At 37.1% G+C, this 16,978-nt stretch overlaps 1 protein-coding gene across 1 annotated transcript; it reads left to right on the top strand.

Moving 5' to 3' along the window:
* The first annotated feature begins 14,089 nt into the window (after positions 1 to 14,089).
* On the top strand, positions 14,090 to 16,362 carry LOC121977353 (2-hydroxy-6-oxononadienedioate/2-hydroxy-6-oxononatrienedioate hydrolase-like). Its single transcript, XM_042529936.1, has 5 exons — positions 14,090 to 14,529; positions 14,615 to 14,912; positions 15,590 to 15,688; positions 15,786 to 15,903; positions 16,014 to 16,362. Exons 1-5 carry the CDS (start codon positions 14,111 to 14,113, stop codon positions 16,232 to 16,234), a joined length of 1,155 nt encoding a protein of 384 aa, XP_042385870.1. The 5' UTR covers positions 14,090 to 14,110; the 3' UTR covers positions 16,235 to 16,362.
* The last annotated feature ends 616 nt before the right edge of the window (positions 16,363 to 16,978 follow it).

Raw genomic sequence — 16,978 nt, 5'->3', positions numbered from 1 at the left:
CCTTAGGGGAATCAAAGCCCACGCAGTTCTTTTACATTTTTATTCTTTTACATTTTCACTCACTTCCATTTCTCGTTCCTGTCGTATTCATTCTTTCAGTATCAAAATCTTCAACTTTATCATTTGAAAGTTACATTCCTTGGATTCTAATTTTCTCTGCTCTGATTTAATCGTCCAGTAATACTGGGACTTCCAATAAGTCGAGAGATAAAGTTGATCATCGTTCATCTAATATGTTTCCGCTGGTACTGGACGTATGCTCCACAGCAACAGTTGACACTGGACAAGCTAAAATTTCTTTGGCGATCACAGAGAGAACGGGAAAGCTTTGAGCCTTCTGTGACCACCACTTTAAGATATCGAAATTTTCGCTATCTACTTCATTAAAATCAAAAGAGTCGTAAAATAATTCTCAAGTTCCTGTGTGGAACTTGAGGATCCTCATGGATGTTTTGTTCGTTATTTTAATAAAAGTTATGATTTTGTAATCTTTAAATTACTACTAGTAGTTTATTGTATTTCAGAAATATTAATTTGTGTTTCATATTTTGCATAATATTGATTATTGATCCTGTCCGAATCGCCGAACCAAAGGACGCTGGGCACGTGTCGCTCTCCTAGTCGATGGCGTAGGCCTCCAAAGCTCCGGCGAACCTGCACAGAAGTCTGGCCGGGAAGGGGTTCCCGGCGGCGACCCTCCGACGCTCAAATCAGGCGAAGCTCAATAGAGAGAAAGGGGCTCCTAAACTAGTAGCGTGCGTACCTCCGGCGAAGTAAGAGGGCCTTTATATAGGGCAGCGAAGAAGTGGGTGTACACCTACCGAGGTGTACACGTGTCCATGGCCCATACCCCCGTAAGGGCTTGTCAGTGAGCTTCCCTGACCCATACTGCTACAGTCCAAGCATGTCCTCGATGGGACAGCGAAATCTCCTGTCATAAGATTTGGAGCATGGCTTGCGCGTGAAACATACCTGCTGTCAGAAAAAGACGTCCCTTGACCTTTTCCCCTTTGCTCCAGATCTGTCGTCCGGTCGGCCAGCTCCTTCAACATCCGGCCGGACGTATGCGGTGATTTACTTGGGGAGATTCTCCATCACGTGCTTTGTGGAGACCATTAGCAGTATATTACCTTATGGCCTTGGCCGAGCGTGCAGTCCGCTCGTCCCTGCGATCTTTCCCCCTGAGCGCCAGAACCCTGACTTCCTTCAGGGCGCCTTTAACCATCAGCCCGACACCGGTCGGACGGCCGTCCGGTCGGACCCAGCCCTCTACGGACGTTGACTCCACCGAACGGCCGGTCGGCCGTTCGGACCTCCCATCTCCGGACGGGCATCCTTCCATTTTGACTCCCACGTGGCGTTGACATCACCGAACGGGGTCCCCTGTTCTTACCATCGGATCAATTATAAATATCATATAAATAAATTCTAATATTATATATAATATTAACTGATCAGGAGAAGAAGAATCTTAATTGGAATTAAAGCGTCGTAATATAAAGTTAACATTTCTTATAAAACTTCTAATTTAAATTTAGGATCTAAAGCAAATGCAATTAAATAAATTTCAGGAATAAAATAAAAATATTTTTCCTATTTAATTTTCATAGCTAAGATGCAAGGAGATAAAGATTCATTATTAATATGTTCATTTAAAACTAATACTATATTAGAAAAATTTTCTAAAACTAATTGAGCAGTGGGATAATAAACACCGGAAAGTTGTTCGGTTGAATCATTAAATACTTTTAAAATTTCAAAAATACTACTACAAATATTCCATCGTTGTGAAAATAAATATATATTAGTATTAATATTTTGTGCAAAAAATGAACATAATAATTCTTTATATTGAAATGAATCTTGTAATAATTGGTATGTTGAATTCCAACATGTTGGTACATCACGTGGAAATTTTTTAGATCTCATTCCATTAGTTTTACAAAACCTATCTCATTGTTTTATTATAGACGGATGAGACCATAAATAAGAAATTGCAATTCTAATTGGTTTGTTTAGATTTTATCAAGAAAACTTTAAAAATCGAAAGAGAAATGTTAAAAACAAAAAGGTTAAAAGTCATCCCCTTGCCTAATTGGTGGTTGCACCAATTCAGAGGGGTACCTGCTTTGATACCACTTGTAAGACCATAAATACATTAGAGGGGGGGGGGGGGTGAATAGCGTTTTTCAAAAATCGAGAGAGAATTACGCAACGGAAGAAGAATGAAAATCACATACTAAGACAAGTAGTTTTACTTGGTTTGGAGCCTTCGATGACTCCTACTCCAAGTCCTAAACTCATCAAGTACTTTCGTTGGGAAATCACTATTAGTTCATAAAAGTATTACAAAAGTTGAGTACAGGAACTAAAAATAACAAAGTCACTAACAAAAAGAAAAGAAAAATGAAGTCTCTCATTCCTCGAACTTCGGAGCAGCTTTTCAGTGTCGGCGGAGCCCTTTCGGAGTAGCACCTGAATATAAAAGACGTAATAGTTGATGTTCTGAAGCTACTAGTCAAAGGTCCTTATATAAGCCCATTCCATACGCTTGGAACCCCTCCGGACGCCTAGACCATGCCAGTCGGCGTGGTTCGGCCAGTCGACTTGCTCCACCTCAGCTTCTCGATGAGTTTTCGGGTATAGGTGCTTGGACAGACTCCGGGCGTCCAGATCGTATGGGTGTCCGTGGCACCCACCCGGGCAAGTTGGTTTGGGCGCTCGGACTCCTCTTTTTCCAACCTTCTTCCCTACAAAAAAGAGTTAGTCCTGGGCAGCAAAAATAAGTATATCCTGCAAAATAAAGTTAGACCAATTCAGTAAAATTGTAGTAATTAGATCCTATCTCCTCAAGACCAGGATCTAGTCAAGGTCTCAACTTAGGTTTTCTAAATGAACCTAAGTTAGATTGACGCCTATAGTTCTCACAACCGGAAATGCATCCTCACTGGATCTCTCCTCCAATTACTTATCTGCAGTCGCTTAACTTGTCTTTGATCCACTAGGTCTTCCCGCCAGTTGTCAGGTCCGCAAACCCAACTGAATTTCGATCAGTTGTCAGGTCCCAAGGACCCAACCAAACTTCCCGCCAGATATTGGGCCCCGTGGACCTATCTGGATTTCCCACCAACTATCAGATCCCACAGATCTAGCTAAATTTCAGCCTAGTGTTAGTTCCTTCAGACCAGTCAACTCCTACACACTTGGTAAAGTAATTAGAGCACAAAGCACTCTAACTTTAATCCCATGTCATTCATCAAAATCTGAGTTAGATCATTAGTGTAAATTGTACCAACACAAAAGGCCTCGGGTGAACAGTGCCTGAGGCACCTTCCATGCTATGGAAAGTGCCTTCCGCACTGTTTATGGAAGACGTTTTCTGTAGGATAAAATTTAGACTTCTTTGTAGATAAGGAGTAGCGAAGATGGGATAGAATATGACCTATGGAAGGCACCTTCAAGGCTATGGAAGGCACTTTCAAGGCTATGGAAGGCACCTTCAAGGTTATGGAAGGCGCCTTCTATACTCTTTATAAGGGTGTTTTGCTCAAGCTATTACACACAACTTCCATACGAGCATCTACGCATCTGACCAACTTTCCGACTGCTCTAGCTTACTGCTGTTGTCCTACTATGACTCTACTTTGCACGACAACTACCAAGAAATTGTCCAAACATCGAGCTCAAGCAGACCGTTTATGAAAGTGTTTGGTAACCTAATTTAATTTATTGTACTTACTTTTTGCAAACGAAAAGTGCAATGTGTTACACTTCTCTAACTCTCTTTGTATTTGATTATTCTTCCAATGATTTTAGAAGAGGATTTAATGGATTATTCATCGAAAGGTCCACGGAACCTGGGTCTTGGAGTATGAGTCGCCGAAGGCTCCGAACCAAGTAAAATCGACCGTGTCTGTTTATATATTTTTTATTTTGTGTTGCGCACTTTGTTTTTCAAAACAAAAAAGGCAGATTTTTAAAACCACATGATTCACCCCCCCCCTTCTCACGTGCGTCTCGATCCAACACCAATTAACTCCTTCAACAAAGGTCGGAGACAGAGAAGCCGCTGACAGTAGTTGAAAGTTCAGAAAGAAATACAGAAATTAGTATAAGTGTGTGCAGTTTACAACTAGCTTTAGGGTGCTATTTATAGGCCACAGGTCGAAGTGACCATTTGGTGATATGGCACATCTGAGACACCTCACACACTTGGAGGCGTCTCCAGTTAGAAAAGTTTTATCCTTATCGCAGCCAACGTCTTTCTGATCTGGCAGATTGGAGGTGCCTCGGTTCATCGGAGGTGCCTCGAGTGTGCTGATGTGGATTCCCTCTCTTATTCACGCCGTAACGTCTCCTTGCCATTGGAGGTGCCTTTTGCTAATCGAAGGCTCCTTGAGTCTTTTTTGCAGTAACTATTAAGATCAAAAGAAATTTAGATATCTCCACAATGACATAATAGTGTCCATTTTGGGTCTAAACCCTCATAGTTTTATTTTTTAGGCTCTACCCAAAAGAGCTCATACCAATGGAGATATCTTTCCCTTATAAACCCATGATATTTCCCATGTATTTTCAATGTGAGATTTACTTTACAATCTTGCAACCCAACAATCCCCCCCTCAAATGAAGGATCATAGACTCCTTGACATCCGATCCTTGACCTATAAGGTCTTCCTGTCCCTCGATCTACTCAACCTACTAGGACTTCTTTGCCTAGCCACAACTACGACTTCCTACCTGGTGTCTGGTCCTCTTGATCTGGACATGGGAGTCTCCACTTCTTTCATTCGAGGTCAATATTCTACCCATATGGTTTGATTGGATAATGACTTTTGTGCATAGTTGACGGTTAGTCCTTCTGGTAGTTCGAGCTCTGCTACTGATATAATTGTTAGGACCAAAAAGAATTTAGATATCTCTACAATGGCATGATATTGTCCACTTTGGGCCTAAGCCCTCATGATTTTATTTTTTGGGCTCTACCCAAAAGGCTCATACCAATGGAGATATCTTTCCCTTATAAACATATGATCTTTCCCATGTGTTTTCAATGTGGGACTTTGTTTGCAATCTTGCAACCCGATAGTAACTAATCTGTCGGGCAACTGTGGTGCTTCAAGTCAATTGACGTGCCTTGGTTCTTCAAGTCTTCATGGTCAACTTCTGAGTTGATCATTTTCAGATTCCGCTCGCTTGGGTGATGCTCTGGTCATCCATAGTTGACCTCACCTGAACCCAACTACGGCCTTTTCCTCGAGCAGGCTTCCTCCCCAGCTTTTTGTCCGTTGAATGTGCATCACACGTCCTTCTCACTTCATCGGTGTACTATTCCATAGCTTCTCGTCCCTCAAATACATTGAGCCCATCGACTCCCTTCCCATATCATCTTTCTCGTTGTTGTATCTTTCGCTTGACTTCTTGTATTCCTAAGTTCCAACATACTTAGATACAAAGTATCAAACTGCTAGAACCTAACTTAACACAGTTAATCAACATTAAAATTATTCAGGGTACTTACAATCTCCCCCTTTTTAATATGTATTAACCCGAGTTATAGTTAGGATAAACAAACATGTACATAATTTAAAAAAAATTTAAAAACTAAAACTTATAATTAAGTACAAGCAAAATTTTGCAATCAATCTCCCCTTAACCCTTATAATATCTCTTCCTTTGATCACATAAAAAAATAGGTGAATAAAACGAAAAGGATATAAAAAAAATCAAAAAATTTATCTAGGGGTTATACATATAGCATGCAAGTTTGTATATTTTTTTAAAAAATTATTTTTCAAATATACTAATTTCTAGGATTTAAAAACTATGTTTTCTAAAAAATTTTGAAAATTATTTATTTTGAAATTTGTTATCAATGTAAAATATAAACAATATGATCATAGAAAAAATTTTCATGAGAAGTTTCTTTTTCTTTTTAGTGACAAAATATTTTTCTATACAGAAATAAGTATTCTATAAAATAAATGTTTAAAAATAGATTTCAATGTCAAAATAACTTGATAATTTTTTTTGAAGGTTATCACAAAAAATCAAAGTTTTCAAAAATTAATTTAAAAAAAACTAATTTTAAAAATTTGTTTTTCAATAAAAATTCATAAAAATTATATAATAGTTAAAATTTTTTGAAACTATTTCTTCTAAAAGATAACATTTTTCTATATCACAAAAAAATTTTAAATGAATTAAAATTGGAGAAAATGTATGCAAAAAATTATTTCCAAGTAATACTAAATTTCTGGCAAAAAAAAAATCTAATAGGTTAGAACAAATTTTAGAATCTAAAATAAATTTCTACCTACTGGATTTATCATTATTTTTTATAATTTTTACAAGTTGGCCCTATAATTTTTAATTACAAATTCAGTCCTCCATAAGTTTTAAAATTTAAAATTCATAAAAAGTTTAAATTTAAACGTGCAGAATTCTTTTTCAACAATTATATTTGATCTTTTAATTCTTTATTTTCATTTCCAACATTTTTTAGTTCTAAACATGCATTTCTAATTTTATCTCTATAATTAATTTTCCTTTTCTTATTTCAAGAAATTTGCTTCTAGATTTGCATAAGAATCTATTTAATATTTTAATACCTTTGTAAAATTAATTGGAGAGAAGGTTACATACCACGCTTACTATGTTAGACTCATAGATAGATGCTTCCCCTTCATTGATGCTCTCTTTTGAAGTGGCTTCATCTTCTTCTTCTTGGTGACTTGCCATTAGTGCTAGTCCAGCGTGCTCTTACATCTCAGATTCTTCTGATAACGACTCACTCCATATTGCTCTAAGGTTCTTTTGTTTGGACCTTCTTAATCCTTTGTCATTTTCTTTTTCTTTGTTCTTCAATCTGGGGCAGTTATCTTTAATATGTCCTTCTACATTGCAGTTGTAGCGTCTCACTTTTCTTCTTCCTCGTGGAAGCTTTTTGGCATGTGCCTTATCAAAATTATTAGAATTTAAAAAGTTTTAAATTTCCTTACCATATAGGCCTCTTCATTTTTGTCGAGGGATGACTCTGAATCCGATTCGATCTTTTTGGCTTTTAGGGTGATGCTATTGTTTGACTTTTCTATGTCTTTAAAGCTTGCACATTGAGATTCATGAAGTTCGAAAGTCAAAAATAAATTTCTAAACTACTTACCTCGAGGTCTTTGGAGATATAGTAGGAGTCTACTATTAACGTCCATTCCGGTGTTCTCGGAAATGCATTTAGAACATACCTTAGTGAATCTTAATTCGTTACCATTTCTTTGAGGTAGTTGAATTTGGTGATCAGCTCCTTGATCTTTGCATGCAGTTGAGCCATATTTTCTCCCTTTTCCATTCGGAGATTCGTTAGTTGATTTCAAAGCAGGTCTCATCTTACTAGCTTGGACTTTGAAGTTACTTCATGAAGCTCCAAGAACTTCTCCAATAATTCTTTGGCAGAGTCATAGGCGTCAATCCAGTTGACTTCTTGAGGTGGTAGAACATTTAGCAAATGAAACTCTACCTTATAGTTTGCCACAAAATCAGTCTGTTGCTTCTTATTATATTGGTGTTCTTCTTCTTTTTCTCTATTCTTATCCTTGGGTGCTTCAAAATCATATTTAATTGTTAGAAGAATATCAAAGTCAATTTTAAAGAATACCTCCATCCGACGCTTTCAAAGCTCTAACTCCCCCTCTAACTTCGTTGGGTGAATGCTTGATCTGACCATCTTCTTGTTACTTTAGTTAGCAATTAGTCCTTCTAAGGCAACTTGGCTCTGATATCACTTATTAGATTGGGTGGACCGGCTAGAGGGGGGGGGGGGGGGGGTTGGATAGACGATCTGCAATTAAAATTGGAATTTTTCTAGTTAACTTGCTAGCAAGGACACACTGATTAATTAAAAATAGTTAACATAAAAATAATGGTAAGGAGACAGAGATTTTATTTGGTTAATCTGGGTAGTTATTAATCTAAGACAGATGAAAGTGCACTAATTAACTCCTTCAACAAAGGTCAGAGGCGAAAAAGCCCCTTACAACAATTGAAAGTTCAAAAAGAAATATAGAAATGAGTACATGTGTGTGTACTTTACAATTGACTTTAGGGTGCTATTTATAGGCCACTGGTCAAAGTGACCGTTTGGTGACGTAGCACATTGGTGGCACCTTGGACACTTGGAGGCGCCTCCATTTGGACAAGTTTTATCCTTATCGCAGCTAATGTCTTTCTAATCTAGTGGATTGGAGGCGCCTCGGTTCATTGGAGGTGCATCGGGTGTGTTGACATGGATTCTTGCTCTTATCCACACTGCAACATCTCCTTGCCATTAAATGCGCCTTCTGCTGATCGGAGGTGCCTCGAGTCTCTTCCACGACAGCTGATCTACTAGGAAATAGAGGCGCTTCAAGTCAATTGAGGTGCCTCGGTTCTTCAAGTCTTCATGGTCAACTTTTGAGTTGACCATTTTTTGACTCCGCTCACTTGGGTGATGATTCTCCTGTTTAGAGTTGAGCTCACCCAAATCCAACTCTGACATTTTCCTCGAGTAGGCTTTCTCCCCTACTTCTAGTTCTTCAGATATGCCGTGCACGTCCTTCTCGCTCCACTAGTGTACTCTTCCATTACTTCTCGTCCCTTAAATGGACAGAGCTCGTTAACTTCCTTCTCGTGCCATCATTCTCGCTCGTTGCGTCTTCCGCTAGACTTCTTGTATTTATAAGTTCCTACACACTTAGACACAAGCTCTCAAACTAATAGGATCTAACTTAACTCGGTTGATCAACATCAAAACTACCTCGGGATACTTATAATATCAATTGACACTTGGTAGATAGATACTGGTGCTACTACTTACATAAGTGTCACTATGCAGGATTGTCTCAAAAGATAACTTTCACTTCATGGTGAAAGATACATCTATAAGAATAATGGTAAGAAGGCTAAAATCGAGTCGATTGGTGTTTTTATACTTTATTTAGGAACTAATGTTTTTTTAGATTTAGAAAATATATTTATTGTATCATCTTTTCAATGAAATTTAATTTTAATTTCTTGTTTGGACAAATTAGGTTATTCTTGTTCATTTAGAAATAAAATTTTCAATATTATCTTTAATTCAATGTTTATTGACAATGGTACCATAGTTAATAAGATTTATAAATTAAACACCATAACTCCTATGAATGACAACATGATAATGCATAGTATAAGTATGAAACACAAATTGACTAATGAGAATTCATCCATATTGTGACATAAATATTTAGGACATATATCTTGACAACGTTTAGAAATGTTAATGTTACATGGAATTCTCGATTCTCTTGAGATGTCAGACTTTGATATCCATATAGAGTGTGTTAAAGGGAAGACAACTAACAAAAGAAATAAGGGAGCAAATCGTTGTAGTGACGTTTTATAGCTAATACATACGGACATTTGTAGACCATTCCCTAAGACATCCTGGAATGACCAAACATATTTTATTAGCTTTATAGATGACTACTCTCAATTCAATTATTTGTACCTTATTCATTGGAAGTTGCAATTGTTGGATATGCTCAAAATGAACTAGGTAAGAAAATTAAAGTCGTCTGATCCGACTATGGAGGTGAATATTATGGTCGATATGATGGATCAGATGAATAACGTCCAAGACTTTTTGTGAACTACCTTGCAAAGTGTGGGATTGTGCCTCAATATACCATGTTTGGTACACCCAATTAGAATGGTGTAGTTAAGCATCACAATCCAACACTAAAAGATATGCTGAGAAGTATGATGACCTTTATTTTTCTGTCAGAGTCTTTGTGGGATTAGGCACTCAAGCTTGCACTGTACTTACTTAATAGAGTAATTAGTAAGACAGTAACTAAAATCCCATTCAAGATATGGATGGATAGGAAGCCTAACATTAAGCATTTACACGTCCAGAGTTATCCAGTTGAGGCAAGACCTTACACACCTAATGAAAGCAAAAAAATAGTTAGCTGCAATTTTATAGGTTTCTTTGAGAAATTAGGGGGTATAAATTTCATGATCCCTCTAATAGATCATTCTTCGAAACAGAAGAAGCTAAATTCATTAAGGACAGTGAGAGTGATAAGGTCAAGAAGGTATCTTTTGAGAAAATCGTTAGCAATTCTTTTATGATCACTACTAGTGTAATTAGTAACAATATAGTTTCCATACCACACATTATGGATATTGTACATTCAGTGGGAGTAGTGAGTAAAGATATTCTCATGTCATCTCCAATGTAATTGGAAGAGCCTATCACTTAGATTGAGGTATTACCTCATATTGATGAACAAGTATCTCAACCACCTTAAGTACAAGTGCCTTTAAGGTGATCCACAGGGAACGGAGAATCACGACTTCTCATAATTATACTTATCTCTAACAGCATGATTTTGACAAAGGGTTTGAAAGTAATCTTGCATTTTTTTCAAGAGGTCAAACAATGCTTTAATCCTAAAATGTGGATTAATGTCATATAAGAAGAGTTGAATTCTATAGCTGACAATGACGTTTGAGAACTTGTCAAATTGCCTGGATGTTTGAAACCCGTTAGTTATAATGGACATTTAAAATCAAGTGTGATTCGAAAGGCAATGTTAAAAAGTATAAGACTAGTCTTGTTGATAAGGAATTCACTCAGAAGGAAAACATTAATTACAAAGAAACTTTCTCACCCATGTAGACAAAAGACTCTCTTTGAGTAATCATGACACTTGTAACTCATTATGATCTAGAGCTACATTAAATTAATGTAAAGACTGTATTCCTCAATGGAGACATTGAGGAGTCTATATGTATGATGCAATTAGAGAATTTTTAGTCCTCAAACTCAAAGCATCTAGCATGTAGATCAAAGAAGTCCATTTATGGTTTGAAACAGATGTCCCGTCAATGGTATCAGAAATTTAATTAAGTGGTTGTCTCGTTTGACTTTAGAGAAAACTCTGTTGATCAGCGCATAAGATAATTATACTTGTTCTGTACATGGACAATATATTATTTGTGAAAAATAATAAGGGTCTACTGCATGAAACCAAGTCATTTCTATATGGTATTTTTGAAATAAAAGATTTTGGTGAACCATCCTTTATTTTAGGCATACAGATTTGTTGTGATCGTTCAATAAACATTCTTGGACTATCACAAAAGGCTTGCATTAAAAATGTTCTTATAAAATATAGTATGCAGAATTATGGACCTGGTGACAAATTCAACTTGTAGCAGTGCCCATGATTTGAACTTGAAATAAAGCAGATAGAATAATTTCCTTATGCATTAGCTATGAGAAGTCTCATATATGCACAGGTTTGTACACTAATAGATATAGCCTTTATAATAAAGATGTTAGACAGATATGTTAATAACCTAGAACCGTCGCACTGGAAATCAATAAAGAAAGTAATACAGTATTTGCAAAGAACTAAATGATACATACTCATGCCTTGGAGGTTAAATCACCTGGAGGTGATTGGATATTTAGACTTTGATTTTGCTGGATACTTAGATAGTAGGAGGTCCACTTCAAGGCTATATTTTTATGCTTGCTGGAGTGACTATATCTTGGCAGAGCGTTAAACTGACACTACTAGCCACTGGAGGCAAAGTTGGTAGCATGCTGCGAAACATCTAATGGTATTTGGCTATGGAGTTTCATCATAACCCTGTAGATCATTAATGGCATTGACAGACCATTAAGGATCAACTATGATAATAAAACTGCAAAATTGTATATTAAGAACAATCTCACTTTATCGAAATCCAAGCACATCGACATCAAGATTTTGGTAGTTAAAGAAAGAGTTCAGAGCCGTCAAGTCATGATTGAACATATCAGCACAGATTCCATGTTGGCAGGTCTACTTACTAAGGGCTTGGTGCATAAGGTGTTTCATGGGCATGTTGTGAATATGAGAGTTCTTCTTATGGAACAACTTAAAGTTTATAAACACAAACATTTATTTATTGCTCTATGTTTATAAATACAAACATTTTATTTTGATTATAGTACATACTTAAAATTTAAAACATTAATGGAAATTCTATTTATTTATTTGACAATGTGAAATAAAGTACGATGATTTACTACTATTGTTTAACATTTGATGTTTATAAATATGATATGGATTTCATTAAGAATCACAAGTCTCTGATCATGATTTGCTAGTACAATTTAGCATAAAACTTTAGCAAATATGATCAAACCCTTTGGGTCATTCAAGACCAGTTGGAAATTGATATGTATTGATCACATTTCACGTAATTTCCCCCATGGACGAAGGTTGCGACTCCGTCAACCCTAAGCCTCTTAGAAAATCTCTTCATTTTACTTCCGCTTCTTCTTCCTAAGGGATTCTCAGATGATGCTAAAGAACAAATATCATGACTTTGCAATTAGGTTCGTTGTCATGTTTATGTTTTTGTTTTTGTTTGTTTTTTTCTATGGTTTCATTGAAATTATCCATGCTGATGTTTTTGTATTTCCTACGTATAAGTTCTTATTTTGTTTCATAAAATTCATGCGGTCTAGGCATTTACAATAATCTTTCAGATGGGGCACTTATGCTTTATTTATTCAGAAGAGTGGATGAAAAAAGGTAAGGAATTCATCGTGAAAATATATCCCTAAGAAAGAAGAACGGAAAGATGAAGGATAAAAAGTAAACTAGAAGAAGGGAAAGCCAAGTAACGACGACCACAGCGGCGAGCTCGCGATTCATGGGTGCCTTAGCGGTAATCACATTGGTAACCTGATGATGACCTCACCCACAATCTCACGATCGCAAGGTCAAATCTCACCCGAAACCTCACAGAAAGATCGCAAGGCTGAAAGCCGAATCTCCGCTACTATTGTGGTTGTTGGCGGCGGAGGAGGGGAGAAGGAGAGGGGCAGGAGTGAAGTAGAAAGAGGAGGTGGCAATGATCGGGTCGATGCCGGGATGGGGAAGGTTGCTCGGTGCTCCCGGCGGAGTGTCCAGCAAGAGTCCAAGAGAAGGTAAGAGGGATTTTGAGATTGCATACTTCTCATTCTCTTATGTCCGCTCACTTTCCAATTCGAGGGGATGAAAATTAGAGATAAAAATAATTAATTCATGGATTTGAAATTTACACGTAAACAATAAAAAGTATTTCGATCTTGTATAATTCAATCTTTTTATTATACGCGCTCCCAAATAAATAGGGCACAAGATATGCTTACTTGCATCGTTGGAAGGAAAGAAGAGGACCGGATAGGAGAAAAATTGGAAGTATGCCTCTAAAACTAAAACAGGAAACATATTATAAAAAATATTATTATTATTATTTTATTTTTCACTCCATATACAAATTTCGAAGCAGTTCTTTGGCTTGGGAATGAAGACTCTGACCTCAGCGAGGAAAAGTCGCACCCACATGATTGACTTGACTCTCAAATTCTAACAAGAATTTAGATTAAAATGTGAAATATGTTGTTTAATTTTCAGAATCACTAAATTAAAACATGCATTGTATTGTCTGTCGACCAGAATTATTTAAACTCCAAAAATCAATTTCTAAAGAGCAAAATCCCAAACGCCAAAAAAGAAAACGTGACGGCATGTGTGTGGTCAGACTATACCTGCAATTGTCGCTTGTACGTGTCTGGTCAGACTGGACCAGCAATGAAGATGGAAAATAGAAGTTAGATAGAGAAATTCTACTGTATCACGTTTACAGGGGAATTAGTTTGTGCAAAAATTGAGTTTTTTCCACCTTTCAAAATGAAAAAAATACAAATTTTATTTATGACAGAAAATTTCAGATGGAATTGCATTTACATATTTTTTGTCTGGGATTATAATTTATGCTTTGAATCATATTTTAATTCTTATCTAGCCCGTTATTTCAATGACTCGTTTTCTCAGATTAAATGCAGACGCCGAGTTTGGTCGTAGTTGGACTTAGAGATATCGTGGAAATTATTATTGCTGCTAAGAATTAAAATAAAAATTCAAATTAAATGATAATATGTTTAATCGAAAATAAACTAATTGGTGCCCTGCATTTATTTAAACCCTGCTCCCGCGTGCTCTGCTCCAAGTCGCCAATCATGGCTGAAGATGGCTGCTGCTTCTCTTCGATGCTTCCCCAACGCAGCGTCGCGGGCGTCGCCCAGGATGAGCTACTGGATCCGAAAGAGCTTGCCGACGCCGACAGCTGCTTCTGCGAATTCAACGGGGTCGATCTGCACCACAAAATCAGCAGGCCTCCTCGCGAAGAAGAAGATGTAAAGGTTGGGATTCGAGCAATTCCAACTGTCCTGCTTCACGGTTTCGGCGCGTCGGCCTTCTCGTGGGAGCGAGTGATGCAGCCCCTGGCGCGGGTGGTCATGGCCGACGTCCTGGCTTTCGACCGCCCTGCCTTCGGCCTCACTTCGAGGACCTCTGCGGCGAGTAGCGGTTTGAATCCCTACTCCATGATCTTTTCCGTCCTCGCCACGCTCTTCTTCATAGATCGGTTGGCTTCGGAGAAGAAAGGCGCAAAGGCTCTACTGATAGGGTATGTTGTCTGTCTGTCTGTCTATCTATCTATATACCTATCTATCTATCTATATAAAAGCTCAAGGTCTCTGCTTAATTCTCAGGCACTCTGCCGGTTGCTTCGTCGCCGTCGAGACGTACTTGAAAGCCCCCGAGAAGGTCGCTGCGCTGGTCCTCGTCTCGCCGGCGATATTTGCTCCGCTATCCGGCGGGAGATCAATTGGCAAGGAAAATGGAGCTCCCGAGAATCGTATTCTCAGGTTTTTTAAAGCGTTAGCTGATATAAGGACGCAGTTGGTGCTGGTAATCTTTATTGTGCTGAAAGCCTTGAGAGATATGGCTGGTTCTCTGTTTGCTCGAGCACTGACGGCATTCTTGCAATCGACACAGGCGTTAATGCTGGTATATATCTATATTGTGAGATTTTTTTTTTTATGGATTCAATCACATATTGGACCTTCACATACAACATGATGAGGAACCTCTTTTATTAATTAGAATTTGGATGGATAAAATTAAATTAGCATGGGAATGTCAATAATGTAGCGTAATATATGAAATACTTGTACCATCATGACCACGTTAACGTTAAAAAAGGCAAGTTTTTAACCCATCTACTACCACTGTCTCCTCATTGACGCTGACCAAAAGGCAATGAGTCGCAAGGAGAGTTTTCAATCCATCTACCTCATTAATGTTATTGATATTGATCTGACTCAGACTAGATTACGTCGTTATATATATAGTTAGTTAGGTTACCTCATTAAATAAATGTCGTACCAACCACGACTTTCATATAATTAATACATATAACTAGACATATTGTGACATAATTAGATTTAAAAAGTCATATTAGACATAATTTGACAATAAAAATCAATATAACTCGGCTACTGTTCAATAGTAAGCTCTTATCATTTTACCTATACAATTAAATTAAGAAAAAATTCCATAAATATCACTATTAAAAAGAATTTAACCTTACCACTCAGCCAAATAAAAGATGATATCTCTCACTTCCAATACAATAGAAGGATTGAATGTGTGAGTATGAACAGTTTGGGTTATGTATCCTGCAGGTAAGAATGATAGTGGACAAGTTTGGAATATCGGCTATTCGTGTTTCTTGGTTTGATCCGAGCAAAATCACAGATTATGTGATACAAGGTTATACAAAGGTAGGTTCCCATTACTTTACTAAAGCAAATCTAATAAGTACGTTAATTACAGTAAATTAACAACAAATTAAATATTCATCGATCTCTCTTCATGCAGCCACTCAAGGCCAAAGGTTGGGAGAGGGCATTTCTGGACTACACTTTGGCCTTGCTGACTGTCTCTTCTTCCAAGAAACCACCATTGTCTGAACGACTCGCTCACATTTCATGCCCTGGTATATAAAAGCTTTCATTACATTTCTATTTTTATTTTATTTTATCTTATTTTATATTATAATTTAGAGTTAGATTTTGCCGTTGAAATAATGCATGCATGCTGATGCAGTGTTGATTATTACCGGCGACAGCGACCGGGTTGTCCCAGCATGGAACGCTAAGCGTCTCTCATTATCGATTCCTGGTTCGAGCTTCGAGGTGATTGAGGAATGCGGGCACCTGCCTCACGAAGAAAAAGTGGAGGAGTTCCTGATGATCGTCGAAAGGTTTCTTCGAAGAGAGTTTGCAGTTTCTGATCAGCCCCAATCCATCGACGCACCGGCCCCATGACGGCGGTCAAACATCACAGAGGAATCCGAGTGGACGTGTTAATTTAATTTGTTGCTGATAAGATAGATATTAAGATGCCACGTGGCCAACAATATTATTTTATTTATTCTGGAATGTAAAAAATATTCAAGAATTTCGCCAATGACACGCACATAAAATTGGATTTGAAATGGATGTCTGACTCACGTACAAATCTTAAATTATATCAAATGTATCAAATAATATAATGTTTTATTTAATTATATAATAAAAATATATAGAATTTTTTTTTCTTCATATGGTACGAGTTGATATTTTTTTTATTTCACTAGTTTTGAAATGAAAATGAGGAATTCATGTCAAACTTTTTAGTCAAATGTTTTGGCATAAAAACAATATTATCGTCAAATAAAAGATAAATATTGTGGCATAAAATTTGTATCTAGCCCGGTTGATTTAGCCTTTTTTTAGTCTTTATTTTATTAGTTATTTATATTTTTACTATATTATATTTAATTTTATATACAAAGAGCATTTTTGGCAAATTTTCAAACTGTGTAGCTGGTTATGCGATTTACCTAAATCATGTAGGTGATTTTGAGATTGTCGTAATTTTACTAGGCTCATTTTTTATTTTACCCTTGCTCCCGTTCAGTGACGGATTCGGAAATTCAAATATGGAGAGGTAGATCATGATAAATAATGGGTGGTATCCTCTATCTCCGTCGGTGGAATCCCATAATACTAGGGGTTCCATCGTCGACA

Source organism: Zingiber officinale, chromosome 4B, assembly GCF_018446385.1.
Source record: "Zingiber officinale cultivar Zhangliang chromosome 4B, Zo_v1.1, whole genome shotgun sequence".
Lineage (NCBI taxonomy): Eukaryota > Viridiplantae > Streptophyta > Magnoliopsida > Zingiberales > Zingiberaceae > Zingiber > Zingiber officinale.
Note: the sequence above shows the minus strand (reverse complement) of the source record. Positions and strands in the feature narration are given on the sequence as shown.